The following is an 18,525-nucleotide window of genomic DNA, read 5'->3' as shown; positions in this document are numbered from 1 at the left end:
GGTAGGAAAATTATTGCAACCAGATATATTTACTATTCTTGTCAGATTCAGACTAAATAAAGTTGCTTTCACTTCCGATATAAAGCAAATGTATAGACAAATTTTAATTGATTCAGAAGATCAAAATTTGCAAAAAATAGTGTGGAGAAATTCACCTGATTCCACTATTAAGGAATACAAACTTTCTACTGTAACTTATGGAACTTCATCCGCTCCATTTTTAGCTACTAAATGTTTACATCAAATAGGCTTGGATTCTCAAATTCTAAATCCTGAAATATCTAAAATAATTCAAAATTCCTTTTATATGGATGACTTGATGGCTGGAGCAAAATCTAATGAAGAAGCAATCGCGTTAATTCAAAAATTGTCTGAAATTCTAGATGTCCGAGGATTTCACTTAAGAAAGTGGCGTTCTAATTCTCCACATGTCTTAAATAATTTAGCTGAATGCCTGAGTGCTAATGAATCTAATGTGGAAATTCATCCCGAAAACTGTTCTAAAACTCTTGGACTTATTTGGAACTCTTTAACTGACTGCTTTGTTTTTAAAATTGACTTTAATTTTGAGAATGAAATCACCAAAAGATCTTTTCTGTCACAATCAGCAAGGCTATTTGATCCTTTGGGTTTTCTTTCACCCTGCACAATATTAATAAAAGTCTTTTATCAGCAGTTATGGTTGCTGAAACTTGATTGGGACAGTGCCTTACCGGAACATTTTGCAGTTAAGTGGCGTAAATTCAAAAAGGAATTTCAGCAAATATGTCACATTTCTATTCCGAGATGGCTTCTAACTACAGAAAAGGAAATTACTCTTCATGGATTTTCGGATGCATCGGAATCAGCATATGCCTGTGTAATTTATGCGGTTCAAAGAACTGATAATGGTGTTACGAAAGTCACTATTTTAGCAGCTAAAAGCAAGGTAGCTCCGCTAAAGCCTGTATCCATTCCACGGCTGGAGTTAAATGGAGCTCTCCTGTTAGCCCGATTATTATCTGTTCTAATTAAAACTTTTAATGATCATGTTATTAATATATATGCTTGGACAGATTCTCAAGTTGTTCTTTCCTGGTTGTCTTCACCTCCTCGAAATTGGAAGCCCTTTGTTGCCAACAGGACTTCAGAGATCTTAGACCTCATCCCTCAAAATAGATGGAGGTATGTGCCGTCAAAGGAAAATCAAGGAGATATAGGATCCAGAGGTTTGTCTCGTAAGGATCTGCCAGACTGTCGCCTATGGTGGGAGGGCCCTACTTTCCTATCATCATCAGAGGCTGACTGGCCAAAGCAACCAGTATTCAAAACCAATGACTCTGTCCTTAAGGAAAAGATAAAAACTGCATGTGTATTTGCTGCAATTTTGAAAAATGACTTAATAGATTCATTAATTGAAAAATATTCGTCATATACTAAGTTAATTAATGTATTATGTTTTTGTATTAGATTTATAAATAATTGTAAAACTGGTAAAGTTAATAATTCTACAGGTATAATTGAACCTATAACTTCAAAGGAAAGAATTTTTGCTCGTAATATTATTGTAAAATATGTTCAAACTGTATTTTTTGATGCTGAAATCAATTGTATAAGGTCAAACCAACCAAAGCCAAAGAAAAGCCCACTATCAGCACTTTGTCCATTCATTGATAAGGACGGGTTGCTCAGAGTGGTAGGGCGTCTTCAAAATGCATCTTTGCAATATAACGCAAAACATCCTATCATATTACCTAACCAGCATAAATTAAGTATTCTGATTGTACAATATTTTCATATTTTAAATTTGCATGCATGTGGTAATTTGTTAATGGGTATTTTACGCCAAACATTTTAGAAATTAAATGTTAAAAGAATAGTTAAAAAATGTGTATTAAATTGTGTTGCATGTTGTAGATTTTGAAGTAATATGTCAAAACAAAACAGGAGAAAATGGAAAAAATTGTTATCCAAACATTAAAATCGGTGATATTGCAATTATTAAAGAAGACAATATTACCCCAGCAACATGGCCTCTTGGTAAGGTTGTAGCTATACATCCTGGTAATTATGGGGCCATAAGAGTAGTTACATTAAAAACTTTGAAAGGGCTTTTTAAAAGGTCTATAGTTAAACTGTGTATCTTACCTGTGCATCAAGAATGACTTCTTGATGGGTGGGAGTATGTTTATGTGATTTTATTATTTATAATATTTTGTTTTTATTTAATTACTTTATTTGTATTTTAGTTTCTTTGTATATGTATTCATACAGTAAAGATTAATACTGAACATAGATGGCGCAGTATGCGCTAACCCATATGTATGTTTGGAATGTGGGGGAAGCGCACTTAAGCTGTTTTTGTAAACACTTCTCCCTGAGAGTTGGTGTGTAACTGGTGCAAGTAGGCACCGCTCGCTCTTTTGTTAGCGGCAAAAAGAAGTATTCGTTCGCTCTTTGTTAGCGGCAATTTCTACTTTAATTTTATATAGTATTATGTGTTACCTTATATATGTGTAGTCATCGTCTATGTGTTGTTATATGTGTGTGTGTGCAAAATAAATAAGAAAAGAGACAAGAAGGCATCTTTCCTTGGCTTAAATACACACAACCAGCTCTACACAGATGAAATAATTAAAACGAAAAGAAGGCTTGAGATATTGTAATGCATGAGCAGGGAAAAAAAATGAAAATCATAGAGACATTGCATGCTCTTTGGACCGAATGCGTTTCTTCAGCTTGATCAGGTAAATATTTCATGAGAATTTCAGCAGATTGTTCAACAGTTTACACAGCTTTTCATACACATGCAGCTGAACTATATGTATTAGATATATCGGAAATAAGGAAAAAAAATTAAAATCATAGAGACATTGCACGCTCTTTGGACCGAATGCGTTTCTTCAGCTTGATCAGGTAAATATTTCATGAGAATTTCAGCAGATTGTTCAACAGTTTACACAGCTTTTCATACACATGCAGCTGAACTATATGTATTAGATATATCGGAAATAAGGAAAAAAAATTAAAATCATAGAGACATTGCACGCTCTTTGGACCGAATGCGTTTCTTCAGCTTGATCAGGTAAATATTTCATGAGAATTTCAGCAGATTGTTCAACAGTTTACACAGCTTTTCATACACATGCAGCTGAACTATATGTTTTAGATATATCGGAAATAAGGAAAAAAAAATTAAAATCAGAAATCAGAAATTTGGTTCAGCAATATTTTTAATTAATAAAATTAAAACGAGTCTCCCTTTTTAAAAATGACTTTCATAAAAAAAATTCAGAATTTCTGTAGAATATGCGAAATTAGGATTTTTCAATATTTCAGTTTTTTTCAGTTTTATAATTTAGATAATCAGTTTTTTAAATTCTTTTACAAGTTTTTACCATAATTAATACAATCTTATATCTGTAATATTTATATATTCTACAAATTTTTTTCTCTTTGCTTCGCAAAGTAATTAAAATAATTATTAAATATTTATTGGAAGTGATTTCGAAGCTTCTAATGCTCATTGATTCCTACATAATAATCGATATGTTTTTCTCTTTCACAAACTTAATGAGAAATTTGCTAGCTGAAAATCTTTATTTTATAATCGAATCGAAAATACATCGCTATATGTGTATTTATTTATTTTTAATTTTTGCATTATATATTAGATAAAATTCGGCAATAGAATAATATAATGTTTTAAAATAAAATTGCATTTTAAAAGTTAAATATGTAGTTCAGTCTGCTTGCTCTGCAACAGTATGCTGTGTTTGTTTCCCACAAATTGACTCAATTTATGAAAAAAATTTTATCGTTGTTTGTGTTTTGCAGACTTTTTTAGATTTGGTGCAATTTAAATAACATTAAACGCTTGGAAATAATCTTATTTTTCCTTTTTGGATATTACTGTGGATTTCTGGATATTCTATTGAAAAAACATATTCTTTCTTACTATTAAACATCTTCCTATAGGATAAATTATTTTTCGAATTTCAAGAGGTTATTTAGAATTTACTTCATAAAATGAAGGTGCCTGCACTTTTTATTTCACTGAAAACAAATTTAAAATTTGCTCACGAAAACGAAAAGCATAGAATATCATTAAAAGTGCCAAAAAGCTTCCTTTTTGGCTGTACTTAATTCTTGAAATGAATTTTAATAAGACAACAAATTCTTTGAGAAAAAGTTTCGTTTTTCCGAGTTATGTAAGTTTTGCCCCCCCAAAAAAAGCTATCAGTTAAGCATTTTATTACACTTATTTCCAAATAAAGAACCTTTCTTAGTAGTAGTTCTTTTATAGATATCTATAACATAATTGTCCACCGAAATCTGTAACGTAGGGTGGAATTAAATAAAAAGACAAGAAATTAGAATTTATTTAGAGGAACACAAACTTCACATTTTATTCACATTTAATTACATTTTCATATAGCGATTTGTAGTAAAAGTCGATGAGCTGAGGTCTGCAATTTTATTATTTTATATTTATGCTGATTCGTTGGAGGTTATTACTAATATTTTTTCGGTATTATTTTTATTTTGTATAAGACATTGCATTTTTTTTCTGTTAGTGGCTCACTACTGGTTTCAATCCAATTTTAGTGATTAATTTTAGTTTAAGAGTTTATGAACGTTATAGATAAACGTTAAGGAAGATTCCAATGCAAGAAATAAAATTGTACTGTTGCTGTATATCTACGTCTGAAATCTATTGCAAACAAAAAATTTTATTTCTTAAACATATTGTCGATGTGTATGAAATTTTTTCTTCAATATTCATTAGTTAATCTATAACAGTCGTATCTGAGTTTTTTCGCATAATATTCTTTATTAAATTAACTCCAAAACATTTTGTCACTTCTTTTGGTTCTGTTTTTCTTTCTTTTTAGTTTCAGAAAGGATATTATCGTTCTCTTCTGCTCACGCATTGCATCTCTTTTTAATAATAAAGAAGAACAATTCTTTTCAAAAGGAATTTTTTTACCTTTTGTATGACAACATAATCATCTAAATAGCTCTTACGCCATAAAACAAGCAAGCAGAAATACAATAAATTTTTTTCTCTGCGCATTAGCGCTTCGAATTTTTTTCCCTTGATCTTTCTCCTACGACATAATTCAAATTCTTTTCACTGGTAGATTCATTTCTATTTTCACGTGGAGGTATTCTTTTTCTTTCTGCTGGATCTACTCGGCAATCTTTGATTCATTTTTGTTACAATTATCACATTAATAAAGAAATTAAAGAGAAAATTATCTACTTACTTGTTCAATTACCAATAGAGAAATCATAAATTTTAAATTACAAAAAAAATGGCTATTGATAAAACTGTCGAAATTTTCTTTCATATTTCGCAGCTGCCTGATATCAATTATATAAAGCAATTTATTCAATAAATACGAAATATTATCATTATTACTTGTCTGCGTGCTTATCCATACTCATTCTTCTGTCTTTATTAATTAAACTCTTTTCTGTCTTTATTTCTCTTTCATTTAATAAGTAGACACGAAAAACAGAAACAAATATTTAATATCGATATAGAAAATATTAACACTTTCAACGTAGAATATTATATTCTAACGGTAATAAATGAAAATTCATAACTGTAATTTTAAAATGCTCTGTATTAAAAAAAATAATAAATTGTCTATAACTTTTGTAGTATTTCATGAGCTTCCATTGAGAATATTATATTTTATGAATAAAAGAAACCTAATTATAATTCTAAAAAGATATGCAAGTGGAAGAGAATTTTAGTCCAATAAGATGGTAACACACTAAATCGGTATGAGATCACAATACTTAACTATTTCTTCCCGGCACTTGCCAGATAGCACACTAACTTCGAAAAAAAATTAGTGTTTAATATGAAGAATCTGAATCTAAAGTTTCCCTCCCCTCATTAAATTTATTTATGTCATTTTAAATCATCTCTCGAAAGTGCTTAAGCATTTCGCTTTCAGGTTTGCTTTAACCTGCTTTTCGACGGCCCATCCACATCTTGAGACAGACACATTTTGCCCTCTTTTCCCTCTCTTTTGGTTTTCCAGGTTCTTTGAAGTATGTTCATTTTGCAGAAATTTTGCGGGAAGCTCCCGACAGACGTCCACAGGCGGGGGTGGTCATACATTGGGTCAGTTGGCAGATTTACGACCATATCCGTAAAGACAAGAGGCTGTTGGAACAGGACTTTAGGAATCTGACCACAGGCTAGAAACGGAAGATTTTAAATGGGGGTGGGGGTACTTGGTTTATTGCTTTAATCACTTCAGTAAGGGTCTAGTAAGAGTGTCCTAAATTTTCTCCTTACTAAAGCCTTGTTCCAATAGCCCAAGTGCGCCATGCATGAAGCGCATTTTGTCATCGCCCCCCCCTATGTCCGTTGTTTCCTACATCGGATCAGTGGTACTGTTCTTTCCCATGGCGAATAATCATACATCAGTTTCAGACTTCCTCCATCAGATTAATTTTTTTATTTCTTTTTTTAATTTTTGATACTTTTTTGGAAATTATTTTTAATAAAACATGGATGAAGTGCACGATACAGATAGTGACGAAGAAATAGCCTTCGTCGTAATAGTTTATGGTGATTTCTTGAAAAAAAAAATAGGGAAATGCAATTTCTTTACTGAGTATTTTGCAAAAAATTACAAATTACCTTGACAGGTCAAATATTGTTAACGAAAATGTATGCCAAAATTTTGAAAAGAAAATTATAAAACGATGTAATTGATTTTTATTAATATGATATTATTTTTAAATAAATCATGGATGAGAAATTTATATTTTCTTGCACGTATATTTTAAATGGAAAATCTCTTTTCATTGACATTAATTTATGCTACTACTGTTGCAATACCTACGAATAACGACTTGAAAGTCTATATCAATAAAAAAGAAAATTGCCATTTATTCTGTTACGCCAAATTAATTACCGCATAATTTTTTCCCTCTAATTTTAATAACATGTCTTATAACATAGTGTCGTGTAAGCAGAAAATATTCTTTTAAATCCCACTTTAAGTTTAAAGCTTCTTAGTTGAGGGAATCATTAATCGTTTTTATATATAATTAAATAAGAGTCATTTCAAATATTTAAAAAATTGGGATAAATTAACAAAAAAAACCATAATGTAAGAGATCTCAATTTCTTTTTAGTTCTCCTTGGTGTATAAATAAAATGCAAACGGACGTCATTTTTTCGTGTGTAAATCATTCTTGTTTGTACATTAATGTACAATTCCAGCCCTAGTTTTTGTACTGTTTCTGACTTTTATCGCCAACTTCTAACAACGAGGCATCAGATTTTCTTTCTTTTATCTGTAGTACATTCAAAGAACACTCAATACTTAAGTTGCTTTGAATTCATCTCAAAGCGTCATTCACCTAGATATATTTATGTGTTGTGGATCCCATAGATAAGATTTCTTGCAAATTACAAAATTGAAACGGATTGAACGGCTTTTGAAACGGATGCACGGCCAGACTAAATCCAAGATTCGACGACCTTTTGATATCCGTTCATTTTACTGACAATTTACTGGAAACTCCCGTCGACACCGGGCATAATAGGATGAGACAGAAGGGAGTGGTCCCACGACAGGTAGTAAGACATATTTATGACCATATCCGTAAGGCAATGGGCCATGGGAGCAGGGCTTAAAAGGTGAATTTTAGATTCTATGCGATAAAAAAATAAAGTGGAATCGTAATTTTTTAAATATAAATTTCACCAAAGCAACAAATTTAATCTTTAAAAAAATAAAGCTTAGTTAACAAGCATTAAAATTTGCGTAAAATGAATAGCATTATACGTTTCACTGTAAAACTTGAGTCCTATCTCTAATCAAAATTCTGATGATACTTTAACTTTAAAAAAAATTTCTATCTTTTGAAAGACAATGCATATAGTCAAATAAGTTGTTTAACTCTTTCTAGGGCCGTGGGAAGTATGCTTCCCAACAAATTTATCAATGTTTGTATGAAATTATGTAGGTTGGCATAAGTTCTGACAAATTTTTTAGTAAGTCAGACATTTAGATGCTTCAGTTTTTTATCTCAGGCAAAATTATGTGTCTTGATTTGTTACTTAATTATTAATTAACAAAATTAATTAATTAATCAAATTAAATTTATTTAATAAGCTAAATGAATCCCTTTTCTTATTCTAATTTGAAGCCTAAAAATATTTTAACATAATATGACTGGAAAAAAATGGCCCTTTAAAGGGTAAAGTGATGATTCTACAAATAGGTGCGTGTCCGTGCGTGTGTTTCTGTGCGCGTGTGTGTGCATATACATGTCTGTTTGTGGGTGGGCGGGCGCGCGCACGTATATGTTTATGCAGCTCGTTGTACTTTACAACCCTTTTTACTTTGTCATACACAAAAAGGAAATATTGTAGTCTTCAAAAATTTAAACACAAGATTTTGACGAATCTTCATGTTTCAGACTCACCTGAGTTTGAAAAGTAGATTTTTAGAATTGCGTTTGCCTGTCTATTTGTCTGTGAATACAATAACTTAAAACCACTTTAGACTAGAGGCATGAAATTTAGAATCTTGTCTTTACACAAAATCTGTAGAATTCTATAAAATTTCGAACGAAATCTATTCATAGGAAATCTTTAGCTGTCAAGTCTAAAGGAGCTCAAAACTATATAAATTTAAAAAGCTATATGAATGAAATTTAATATACATATTTAACATAAAGTGAAATTCTGCATCAAATTTATCAACTAAGTTGTCCGTCTGTACTTTTGTATGTATGTAAACTCGATAATTTAAAAACAAAACGACTGAGATAAATGAAATTTAAAACAAAATTCTGTATCTAAAGTGTAGATTTTTATGAAATTTTGAATAAAATCCATCAGAGAATTAATCTTTTGCGTGAATCTAAATGAAGCAACTCAACAACGTTGCGAAAACTTAATATGCGATCTTGTTACTATAATGATGATTCTATGTCTAATGTTGGCTTCAGCTGGTCGCAAAAAGATGACAAAAATGCAGTTTCGCTTTTCTTTACGCAATACTATGAAACACAAAACTGCAATACGATAACTCATAAATGCAACACCTTAGATAAATAAAATTTAGAATACAGTTTCAACATCTAAGCTTAGGATATTTTCAAATTTTGAACCAAATCTGTCAAAGAATTAACATTAGTTGATCGGTACTTTCGCAAATCTATAAATCCCATAACTTAACTATATGAAATTTTTTTGGTGATTTTGTGACTTCATAGCAATTTGTACCTTCCGATCTTAATCTTAATCTTCCTAATTTTATGGTTGAATAGTATTTAAAATTTTCCACTCATTACTCTAGTCAGTTAATGATATGTTTAAAGAATATTTTGCTTTTATCCTTAAAAACACTGAAATAATTAAAATATAACGTTATAATCCATATAATAATATGCTTTAGCATTTTTATTGCACAATCACAAGCAACTTCCCATTCAATAAATTTATTATTCTGTATTGTCAAAGCCTTTTAAATCGCTACATAGTATATTTCTTCGTACAGTTCTTTATAGTTCTGCTAAAACATATTTTAAGATCTGACTGTAAAGTATTTGTATCCACCTATCAAATTTTATTTAAGAAAACAAAATATGGTTTCGATATTTTCTGTGATAAAATTTCCTTGAATATTGATGATCTAATTAGGAAAGAAATGATGAGCTATTAGTTACTCTTTTATCGATTTTGAAATTCTTCAAAGAAAATTTCGCTTTTAACGCATTACACAAAAATTAAGGAGTTAGCGTTGTTTCTTTTGAAATCTAACAAAGGTTTCAAAGAATCTTTTAATTAAGGTATCCAACCAGGTTGGAAACATGCATTTAGATTAAAATTCGCATTTTTATTTATTTATTTTTGCGGTTTCAAAAAATAGGCACGTTTCTATTTCCAGTTATATCTTAAATAAAGATCCGCTATGTCAATTAAAAGCCAAGTTATAGCAAACTATTGGCATGTAAGTGATGCTTATTTATAAGAATTTAAAAATTTTCAATTAATTTTCGGAAGAAAGAGTTTTTTATAATTCTACTGTAAGTGCATCGTCATATCTCAAAAAATAATAAGTATATATTAATGAAATTTGTAATTGGTACTTGTAATGTTATGCAGAATGTAATGAACTATGAATTTTATGTTGAATGCTTTAGAAGTGGATTTATGATTATTCAATGCAAATATTATTGAAAAAATTCCAAAAATTCATAGATAATTTCCTATATTACACGTAAAAATTTTATTTTTGAATATAATTCTTAGATAACAGTTAGTTACACTTTATTTTATTATACATGTAATTTTACAAAGAAAAATGAAAAATTGTAACAATTTTTTTCTCTAGAACATTTTTAGTTTTTGTAAATAAATGCTAAATTTACATCAAAATATGCTTTTTCTTCAAGAGCTACATATATATTTAAATAATTTCATTTTTATTCATCATTTTATCAATATATGAATAAAAAACATCACATAAACTAAACAATATTTCTTTTACAAAAATATGCCCCTCCGAACCTATTTGGATACCTTAAATCAAGTTTAATTCCCCCCCTAAAAAAAAAGATCTTTAAGCAAGAAAACAAAAGTTCTAAACTATAAAAGAGAAAATATTTACAGTACACTCCCGATCATCCGCGGTATTGGGTGGCGCGGCCACAGCGGATAACAAAAAGCGCGGATAATCCGAAAAAAGCTAAAAACGGGTATAGAAGAAGAGAAAACAGTCATTCCAACTTTGAAAAATCGTTTTATGTACAATAAAACGTAAAATAAACAGCAGGAAATGTTTAACTGACGCTTAATATTTTAATATATCACTCAAAACTAACCTAAAATGTGCAACAGAAAAGTGCTTTGTACTTACGAGAAGCGTCAAGGATACACAGAAAAATGAATACATATGTACTGTTTTAATGCTGTAATGTATTATGTAATTACAAAAGCATAACTGTAAAACTACACCTTTTTGAAGAAATCAGTCATTTGTGTTTGCTTCTTGCTTTGGAAGCATTTTCTCTTTGCTTGGAAGCAAAAAAAAAAAAAAAGACTTAGTGCGGTAGGCGCGGATAACCCGCCCGCGGATAATCGGGAGTCTACTGTATTTAATGTAGCTATCAATACTTAGATCACTTGAAATTAATTACTTATCGTCAGTTCTAAATATTTACATTTAGGATGAAACTAAATAGAACTATTTGCCACCGTATTTCAACAAATCTTATATAATGGTGTTCACTCATACTTATTATTTGGAAATTACGTTACTTTATGAAGGTGAATAACACACAAAGACATTCTTCCATTTTTATTACTCGACATCAAATATTCAGTAGCATGCTTCATGGCAAATGCATTCCTGCAAGAGGTTTTATTGCATAATATATGAAAATAAAATTACGTGTTACTTGAGTTATGAAATCTGAAACTGAGAAGAGAGATATTTCACTTTTCGAATTACCAATATTATTATAATTCTCTAGTTTAGAATGTAAATGAAGCAAGAGTGTAAAGGAGTTAGTGCAAAATATTGCAATTCTTAACCTTGAAATATAATAATAGCTATAATAGGTCTTCTTTATATATACATATATTCTATGGTAGTAAAATTATATATATTATATTATCTGAATTTAAAATTACGTGTTACTTGGGTTATGAAATCTGAAACTGAGAAGAAAGATATTTCACTTTTCAAATTACCAATATTATTATAATAATTCTCTAGTTTAGAATGTAAATGAAACAAGAGTGTAAAGAAGTTAGTGCAAAATATTGCAACTCTTAACCTTGAAATATAATAATCGCTATAATAGGTCTTCTTTATATATACATATATTCTATGGTAGTAAAATTATATATATTATATTATCTGAATTTAAAATTTGAAACTATTGATTTAACGATTATTTTAAAAAGAACAATCAATTTGCAAAAAGTAAAAGATAACGATTAAAATGTCATAATTCTAAATCTCGAGTTAAAAATAGAATTGAACCGAAATTTAGTAAGTTAAATTTCATTAAAAAAATTCTTTTTGATGAAAGCTTTTATCAAAAAATTCTTTTTGAATTGAAAATATAACTTTTTTATAAAAAGAAAAAAAAAATTATTATTGATGATAAAATAAATTTACTTTGTTACATAGTTCCTATGCGTTAAACCTTGAAGATAGTAACCATCTTAAATTAAACTTCCCATAAATTAACTTTTATCCCACTGTTTACAACCGGTGGAATAAAACCCTTTAATTATAGCATTTATTTAATTAAAGCAAAACAACTATTGTAATGATTGTTTCTTTCATGTCAAACAGTTATTAACATTTTCTGATATAGAATTAATTTTCAATGCCATATAGTTTCGTTTCATAGTTTTAAATTTCATTTATAATGTAACTTTTGATTTAATTATATGAATCGCATGTGATCTTATAATTTCAATAGCAAGCTAATATAAGAAAATTATTTCTCAAAGTAATACTAATTATTATGGTTGCCTCTTTGATGTCAAACAATTATTAAAAATTTCTGCTATATAATCAATTTTCAGTTTAATGAATTGAATTCTACTTCGGAATTAAATAATTCCAAAAAGAAAAGGTTTGATTTGGAAAAAAAATTTTCATTTAATTAATTTCAATGTAATTGGAATTTCCTCTTCAGGAAAACATCATATTTTGCCTTCAAAAAATAAGCTTATTCATTTAATTTTTAGAACTGATTTGACTTTAATATTCTATATAATATAACTTCGGGATAAAAGAAATCATCATATGCTTTTTGATATTTAGTGATCATTGCTTATTTGACATAAGAATTTAGAATCAATAATTTTCTATTTTTTTACTGATAGGGACAGATCTCCAACTAGGCAGCTGCCTAGGGCTGCTGAGTTGAAACAGGTGGCAGCAGGTCGATTAAGATTTGTTATTAGCCAAGTAAGCAAATCAATAAATTCTTAAAAATGCAAAGTAAATGACTATAAAATATTAGAATGATATTAACACTTTGGCAAACATAGTCATTCAAGTTCTCATCACTTTCTTTATATTCGCTTTTCGCTATGTTACTTATAAACAATGAGCATCTGCTTAAATAACATTGTGTACAAAATGAATGTCGAGCAATCATGATTCTTATTAAGTAATCAATAACAATACATACATTTTCACAAAGTTACTAAAATGAAAAATTAACATAAAATAAATCGTTAATATATTGATTAAGTTAATAAAATATGTTGAAATATGAAACTGAATAAACCATTTTATTAAATTTGGCAACAGTTCACACATTTGGGTTGTTTGCATGTTTTTTATTCGCGATTAAATCTCCAAATGTGACAATCTTCTTTATCGTTTTCTAATAACACTGAAAGCGAAAAATTGATGCCTCAAAAGCGATAAATCACCAATTTTCTGCCCGTACATTTTGAGGCTTCAAAAACCCCAAACCAAAACAACATCATCAAAACATCATCACGTACATGATTTAAAAAAAAAAAACTGCTGAGCGAAGCTTAGTCTCCCAGATACTAAAAATAAAATGACATCATTAAAATAATATAACACCTTTTTTGTGATAAGATGTGTTATCACAGTGTATATCTTTGTGATAAGATGTGTTAATCCACTTTGTGTACATAAAAGTGATTTAATTAAATTATTTTTATTAATATTTGTTTAAGGGGACAGTGGTCTCTAATATACACTTTGGGGAATTAATTCAGGGTTATGACATTTTTATACATATGTATTAAAATATAAATACTTCAATTTTCTTAAAAAAATATTTTAAAACGAAATATATTATTTTTAAAAATTTAAAAGATATATAATTTTTAAAAATGTCAAAATATTCCAATCGATTTAATTTTTAATTTTTTCTATTATTTTTTTTTCTTATTAACCAATGTAAATGTATTTAAAAAAAAATTACGGATGATTTTGTAATTCGAATGAAATGGTATTTTTTTATAAATATTTTTTATGCACACTTACTGAATTTTCATAGAAATTTTATGCTTTTCTGAACCAAAATTGACTCTTAACGAACTAAAAAAAACTCGAAACATAAACAGCATACCCCATTTTCTTTTAATGTTTGACCGAAATCTTTATCATCAATTTCATTTAATTTCTACAAAAAATAAGACACTTGGAACATTTAAAAGATATTTTAATTATAATATCATTTTGAGAAAAGTAATTAAGGTTTACTTTTTAATTCCTCTTAACCCTTCAAATATTTATTTTATCGAACAATACATTTTATGACGTTATTTTAGTTGAATATAAACATATATTTTGGTAATGAAACGATAAAAATAAAATTGTACATTTTTGTTCATTTTTGCTTATTTCGAAGTCCACTATCCCTTAAAAAGAAATCAATAAAAAACTGTTGAAATTCATATTATTTCCATTTAAATTTATATTATTTCTATTTAATTCAAATTCTTTATACTATGAACTAAATTTTACGAAGTCAAAATGGCTAATTCTAATAAAACATCTTATTTAATTTAAAAGAATTTAATTATTGAAACATACATTAAATTCGAATCGCCAACTCTGGGTACAAATTTTATAAATTTTAAAAATTGATAATTCTGTTAAATTGTCATTTTAATATTAAATATATTGTGAATTATAAACTTGAAACATTAATACTATTCAACTAACTTCCTCAAACATTAATCGTAGGAAATGCAAATTTGTTTTAGAACACGCAGATTTGTTGTGTATTTTATCCCTTGACCCATTTTATGAATCGCCACTGATCTGTAAAAGAATACGAAAGGCGGTGGTCTGTCTCGCTCTACGTCACTTTTTTATATTCAAAGTGGTTTTTAATGGGAATGTAAACTGCGGAAGTTTTCAAAGCTGTTTGGTGAGAAATGACTTACTCCACAGGTTGTGATTTCAGCTTCCTTGATAGATTCGTATTCAATTAGATGCCGTTTGTTAAGCTGTGAAAAATCGGTAATGGATGTTTGGATACCTGAACTCGCATGTTTGGATTGTTTTCAATGTTAGTATCAATGTTGGACAAAGAAGAGTTAATTTCAGAATTTCACACTAGTCTCGGTAGGCGATTTTTATATTTAATCGATTGCGTTTGAAATATAAGAGATATAGTTGTATTTCAGATAGCAAAATTGTTTCCGAATAATATTCCGTATTAAAAATGGCTATTAATAAGAATCCATGTTAAAAATGTGAATTAGCGTAGTAATATTACAATATTAATAAAGTACAAACTTTGATATTTGAAACAACACCAGAGAAACGATGACTTTGAAATAAATATCTTTATGAAATATTGAAAATAAAATACGAAATATTGAAAAGCCCTGTTAACTATAATTTATTATCACGTTTCTAATATTATTATTATATTTACTGTATTTCCATGTTATATTATAAAACGGAATTTTTTTTATTTTTATTTAGAAGAGGTTAAATTTCAATTATGTATATCATTATAACCAACTTATTAAAAAATTATCAAAAGAAATTGTACCAATATTTATTCGTAGCGCAATTTTATTTAATACGCATGCAAAAAAAAAAATTTTAACTAGTGACGTGAATTTGCATATAAAAACTTTTTGTCTCATAATTTATTAAAAAATATGACTTATCAAATCCAAATATTATTTTAAAACATATTACATTTTAAGAGATAAAATTGATGTTCAAAAAATATTTTTGTAACCAAATATATGGTTATAATTTGATTTTTATAATTTATTTATTTTTTTTTTCTTTATTCGTTTTTTTTTTCATTAAGTTGATTACATAATTTTTTTTGCTTTCAAATTTGTCAGCATCTTTTCATGAGTTTGATTGATAATAAAATGAAATATTCGGTTAAGTATTAATTTTATTCATAAGCAGACGAACAAAGCTATTTTCATATTCAACGAAAAATGAGCTGATTTACCTACTGGAAAGTGATAAAATTTAATAGAGATACATTCCACTGAATATGAAAATATGCAAAAAAAAATCCAAATATTCATCGAAATAGCCAAGTAGCTTATTTAAACATAAAATTTTATAAATCTTATTCGAAACAATAGCTGCAAGTGATATTTAAATGAATCGTTTGCAAGTTCTGATAAAGAGAATGCTTGGTAAATATCACTAAAAAATGTATTTCGTACTTCAATACTATTTGAACTATAATGTTATTAAATTTTATTGCTTACAAATATTGTTTAATAGGTATATTTACAAACATAGATGTTTATACATATATGTAAACATATTGTTTAATAGGTATATTTACAAACATACAATTTTCGATCGTAAGCACCATAATTTCAACTTCGTTTTATTCTCAAATCATTATAAATGCATCCTTATTACACTGCATTGTTTACAAATATTATCTAAAAGGTATGTTCACAAGTAACTCTCTGTTGTTGATTTTATTTATTACTTATTGCCTCGGGCGACCAGCTTTTTCGCCGAGAATATAGGTTATATTTGATCTCAGATAAGTCATTTAAATATAGCTTTATGTCCATGATTCCACCAAGCTGTCTGACGTTAACACAGTGTTATTTTAATTGTCTTATTTAGGTTCTGTTTACTGTGTACACAAACTTTTCTAATATAGACAATCCCGTAATATCATATCGCTATTAAAAATCTTTATAATCCTTTCATCTATCTTCTAAAATTCATGGTTTTGTAATTTCACATTTTTATTTGCCCTGTAAACTACATGGATATTAAGCAGATTCCTTCTTCTTTAGTTTTCGATAGTGGAAGAAAATTTCGAAATTAAATATTTGATGAAACAATGAAAACGATTTGAATTTCAAGACAACAGTGTAATTGTCTATTGCTGGAAAACCGCAAAAAAATATTTATTTATTTTTTTAAGTTAGCATAATTTAAGAAACATTTGAATAATTATTAAATTAGTATAATTAAAAATACAATTTTTTTAAATTTAGAAATGGTGTAATAATAAAATTTCTTTTTTGTGTTATAATATTACATAGAATAGTAGAAAATTTTATCGTAGAAAAACTCTAAATTTTCGCTTAATTTTTAATTCATTAAAATTTAAAAAAAAAATCTTTTCAAGATGCACATTCGGTAGTAGAACTGTACCAACACACACACTGTAGAACGCCAACACTCACACACATGCATTCATTTATCTGTATTATTAGTACATAAAGATATATATATATATATATATATATATATAATTTTTCGTTTCTTTTTATATAGAAATTCTTTTAATTGCAAATTGCATCTTTGCTATATTTCATTGATATTGTTCGAAAGTCATATTTATTACACTACTCAATTATTTATTTCAAATACAATAGTTCTTAATTCTCTTGTTTTAAAAATATTAAATTTGTATTTTTTTACTTCATGCGCTTTCACATTTTTTAAATGCTTGAACTTTATTTTTTGAAAATTGTTTTATTTTAAGTTGTTTTATTTAATTTTCTGCATTTTTAAATTGTTGATTTTTTTAATTTTCAGATTTTGTTTTATTTTATTTTATGTGAATGAAAAAATGAACTGCTTGTTTGAAATGTATTCTTTGGAAACATCGAATTAATGTTTTCAGTAAAACATCGCAAACATTTTTTTAAAAGATAAAATAATTATTAAATAAAGAAATAAACAGAAATATTATTAATTGTGTTGTTGAACTTAGTTTCATTTTAATTTATATCAATTTAATTTATATTATTTTAATTCAATGACTGTTCTTCGTCGAATAATTTAAATTAATTTTCTACATATAACCACCGTATTAACAAATGTTAAATTAAATTATTAGTATAAATCAAAGAAATTTGAATTGAAATTGGAAGATGTAAGTAATGAAGAAGTTTTAATTTAAACAGAATTAAAATATCAATTATATCCAGATAAAAAAAACAAATTAAAACAGTCTCACATTTTATGCAAATTATTTGTTTTTAATAAAATAAAATTTGGAAATAAATAATATTTCTCTTACTTTGACATCGATGAAGACCATTTTGCAAACACGAGTTTAAAAGTCGGGTTAATTCTTTCTGTCATTTGGTCCCCACCGCTTACTTATCCACCTGATGGCAAAAGCACGGAGTGATTATTTCCGACAGGTACAATAAAAGTTGTTTCCATTATTTGTTTCGGGCACTTGCGCGCCCTCTGCGGGAAAAACAGGAAGTTGCTCGCTCTATTGGCAAACGAGTGTTCTGTTTTCCGCGCAATGGGAAGTTAATGTATTGTGAAATTTCAGCTGTGATATTTTTTCAAAGAATTTCATACTTATTTCCATCTGCAAGGAAATAAAAATATTAGAGCATTTTAATGCCCATTTTTGCTTTTAAAATTTAGAAAATATATTTTAAATCTTGTTTTTATTTGTGACTTTTCAATTTGAAATGAAAAAATTTGTTGGTTTCAATAACAAAGTTTTTAAAAAAAAATTTAACACTCAAGACTCTTAGAAACTTAGAGATCTCGTTTT

The 18,525-nt window shown here is 27.8% G+C and overlaps 1 protein-coding gene across 1 annotated transcript in view; it reads right to left on the bottom strand.

Moving 5' to 3' along the window:
• The window catches only part of LOC129962677 (sodium- and chloride-dependent glycine transporter 2-like), a 71,802-nt gene extending 53,636 nt beyond the window's left edge, over positions 1-18,166 (bottom strand). The window contains exon 1 of the mRNA XM_056076583.1: positions 18,028-18,166. Coding sequence (XP_055932558.1) covers positions 18,028-18,048 — 21 coding nt within the window. The 5' untranslated portion in view covers positions 18,049-18,166. The remainder of the gene's footprint in view (positions 1-18,027) is intronic.
• Between the last annotated feature and the right edge of the window lie 359 nt (positions 18,167-18,525).

Source organism: Argiope bruennichi, chromosome 3 (genome assembly GCF_947563725.1).
Source record: "Argiope bruennichi chromosome 3, qqArgBrue1.1, whole genome shotgun sequence".
Lineage (NCBI taxonomy): Eukaryota > Metazoa > Arthropoda > Arachnida > Araneae > Araneidae > Argiope > Argiope bruennichi.
The sequence above is the reverse complement of the archived record's forward strand: the minus strand, read 5'-3'. Positions and strand labels throughout refer to the sequence as shown.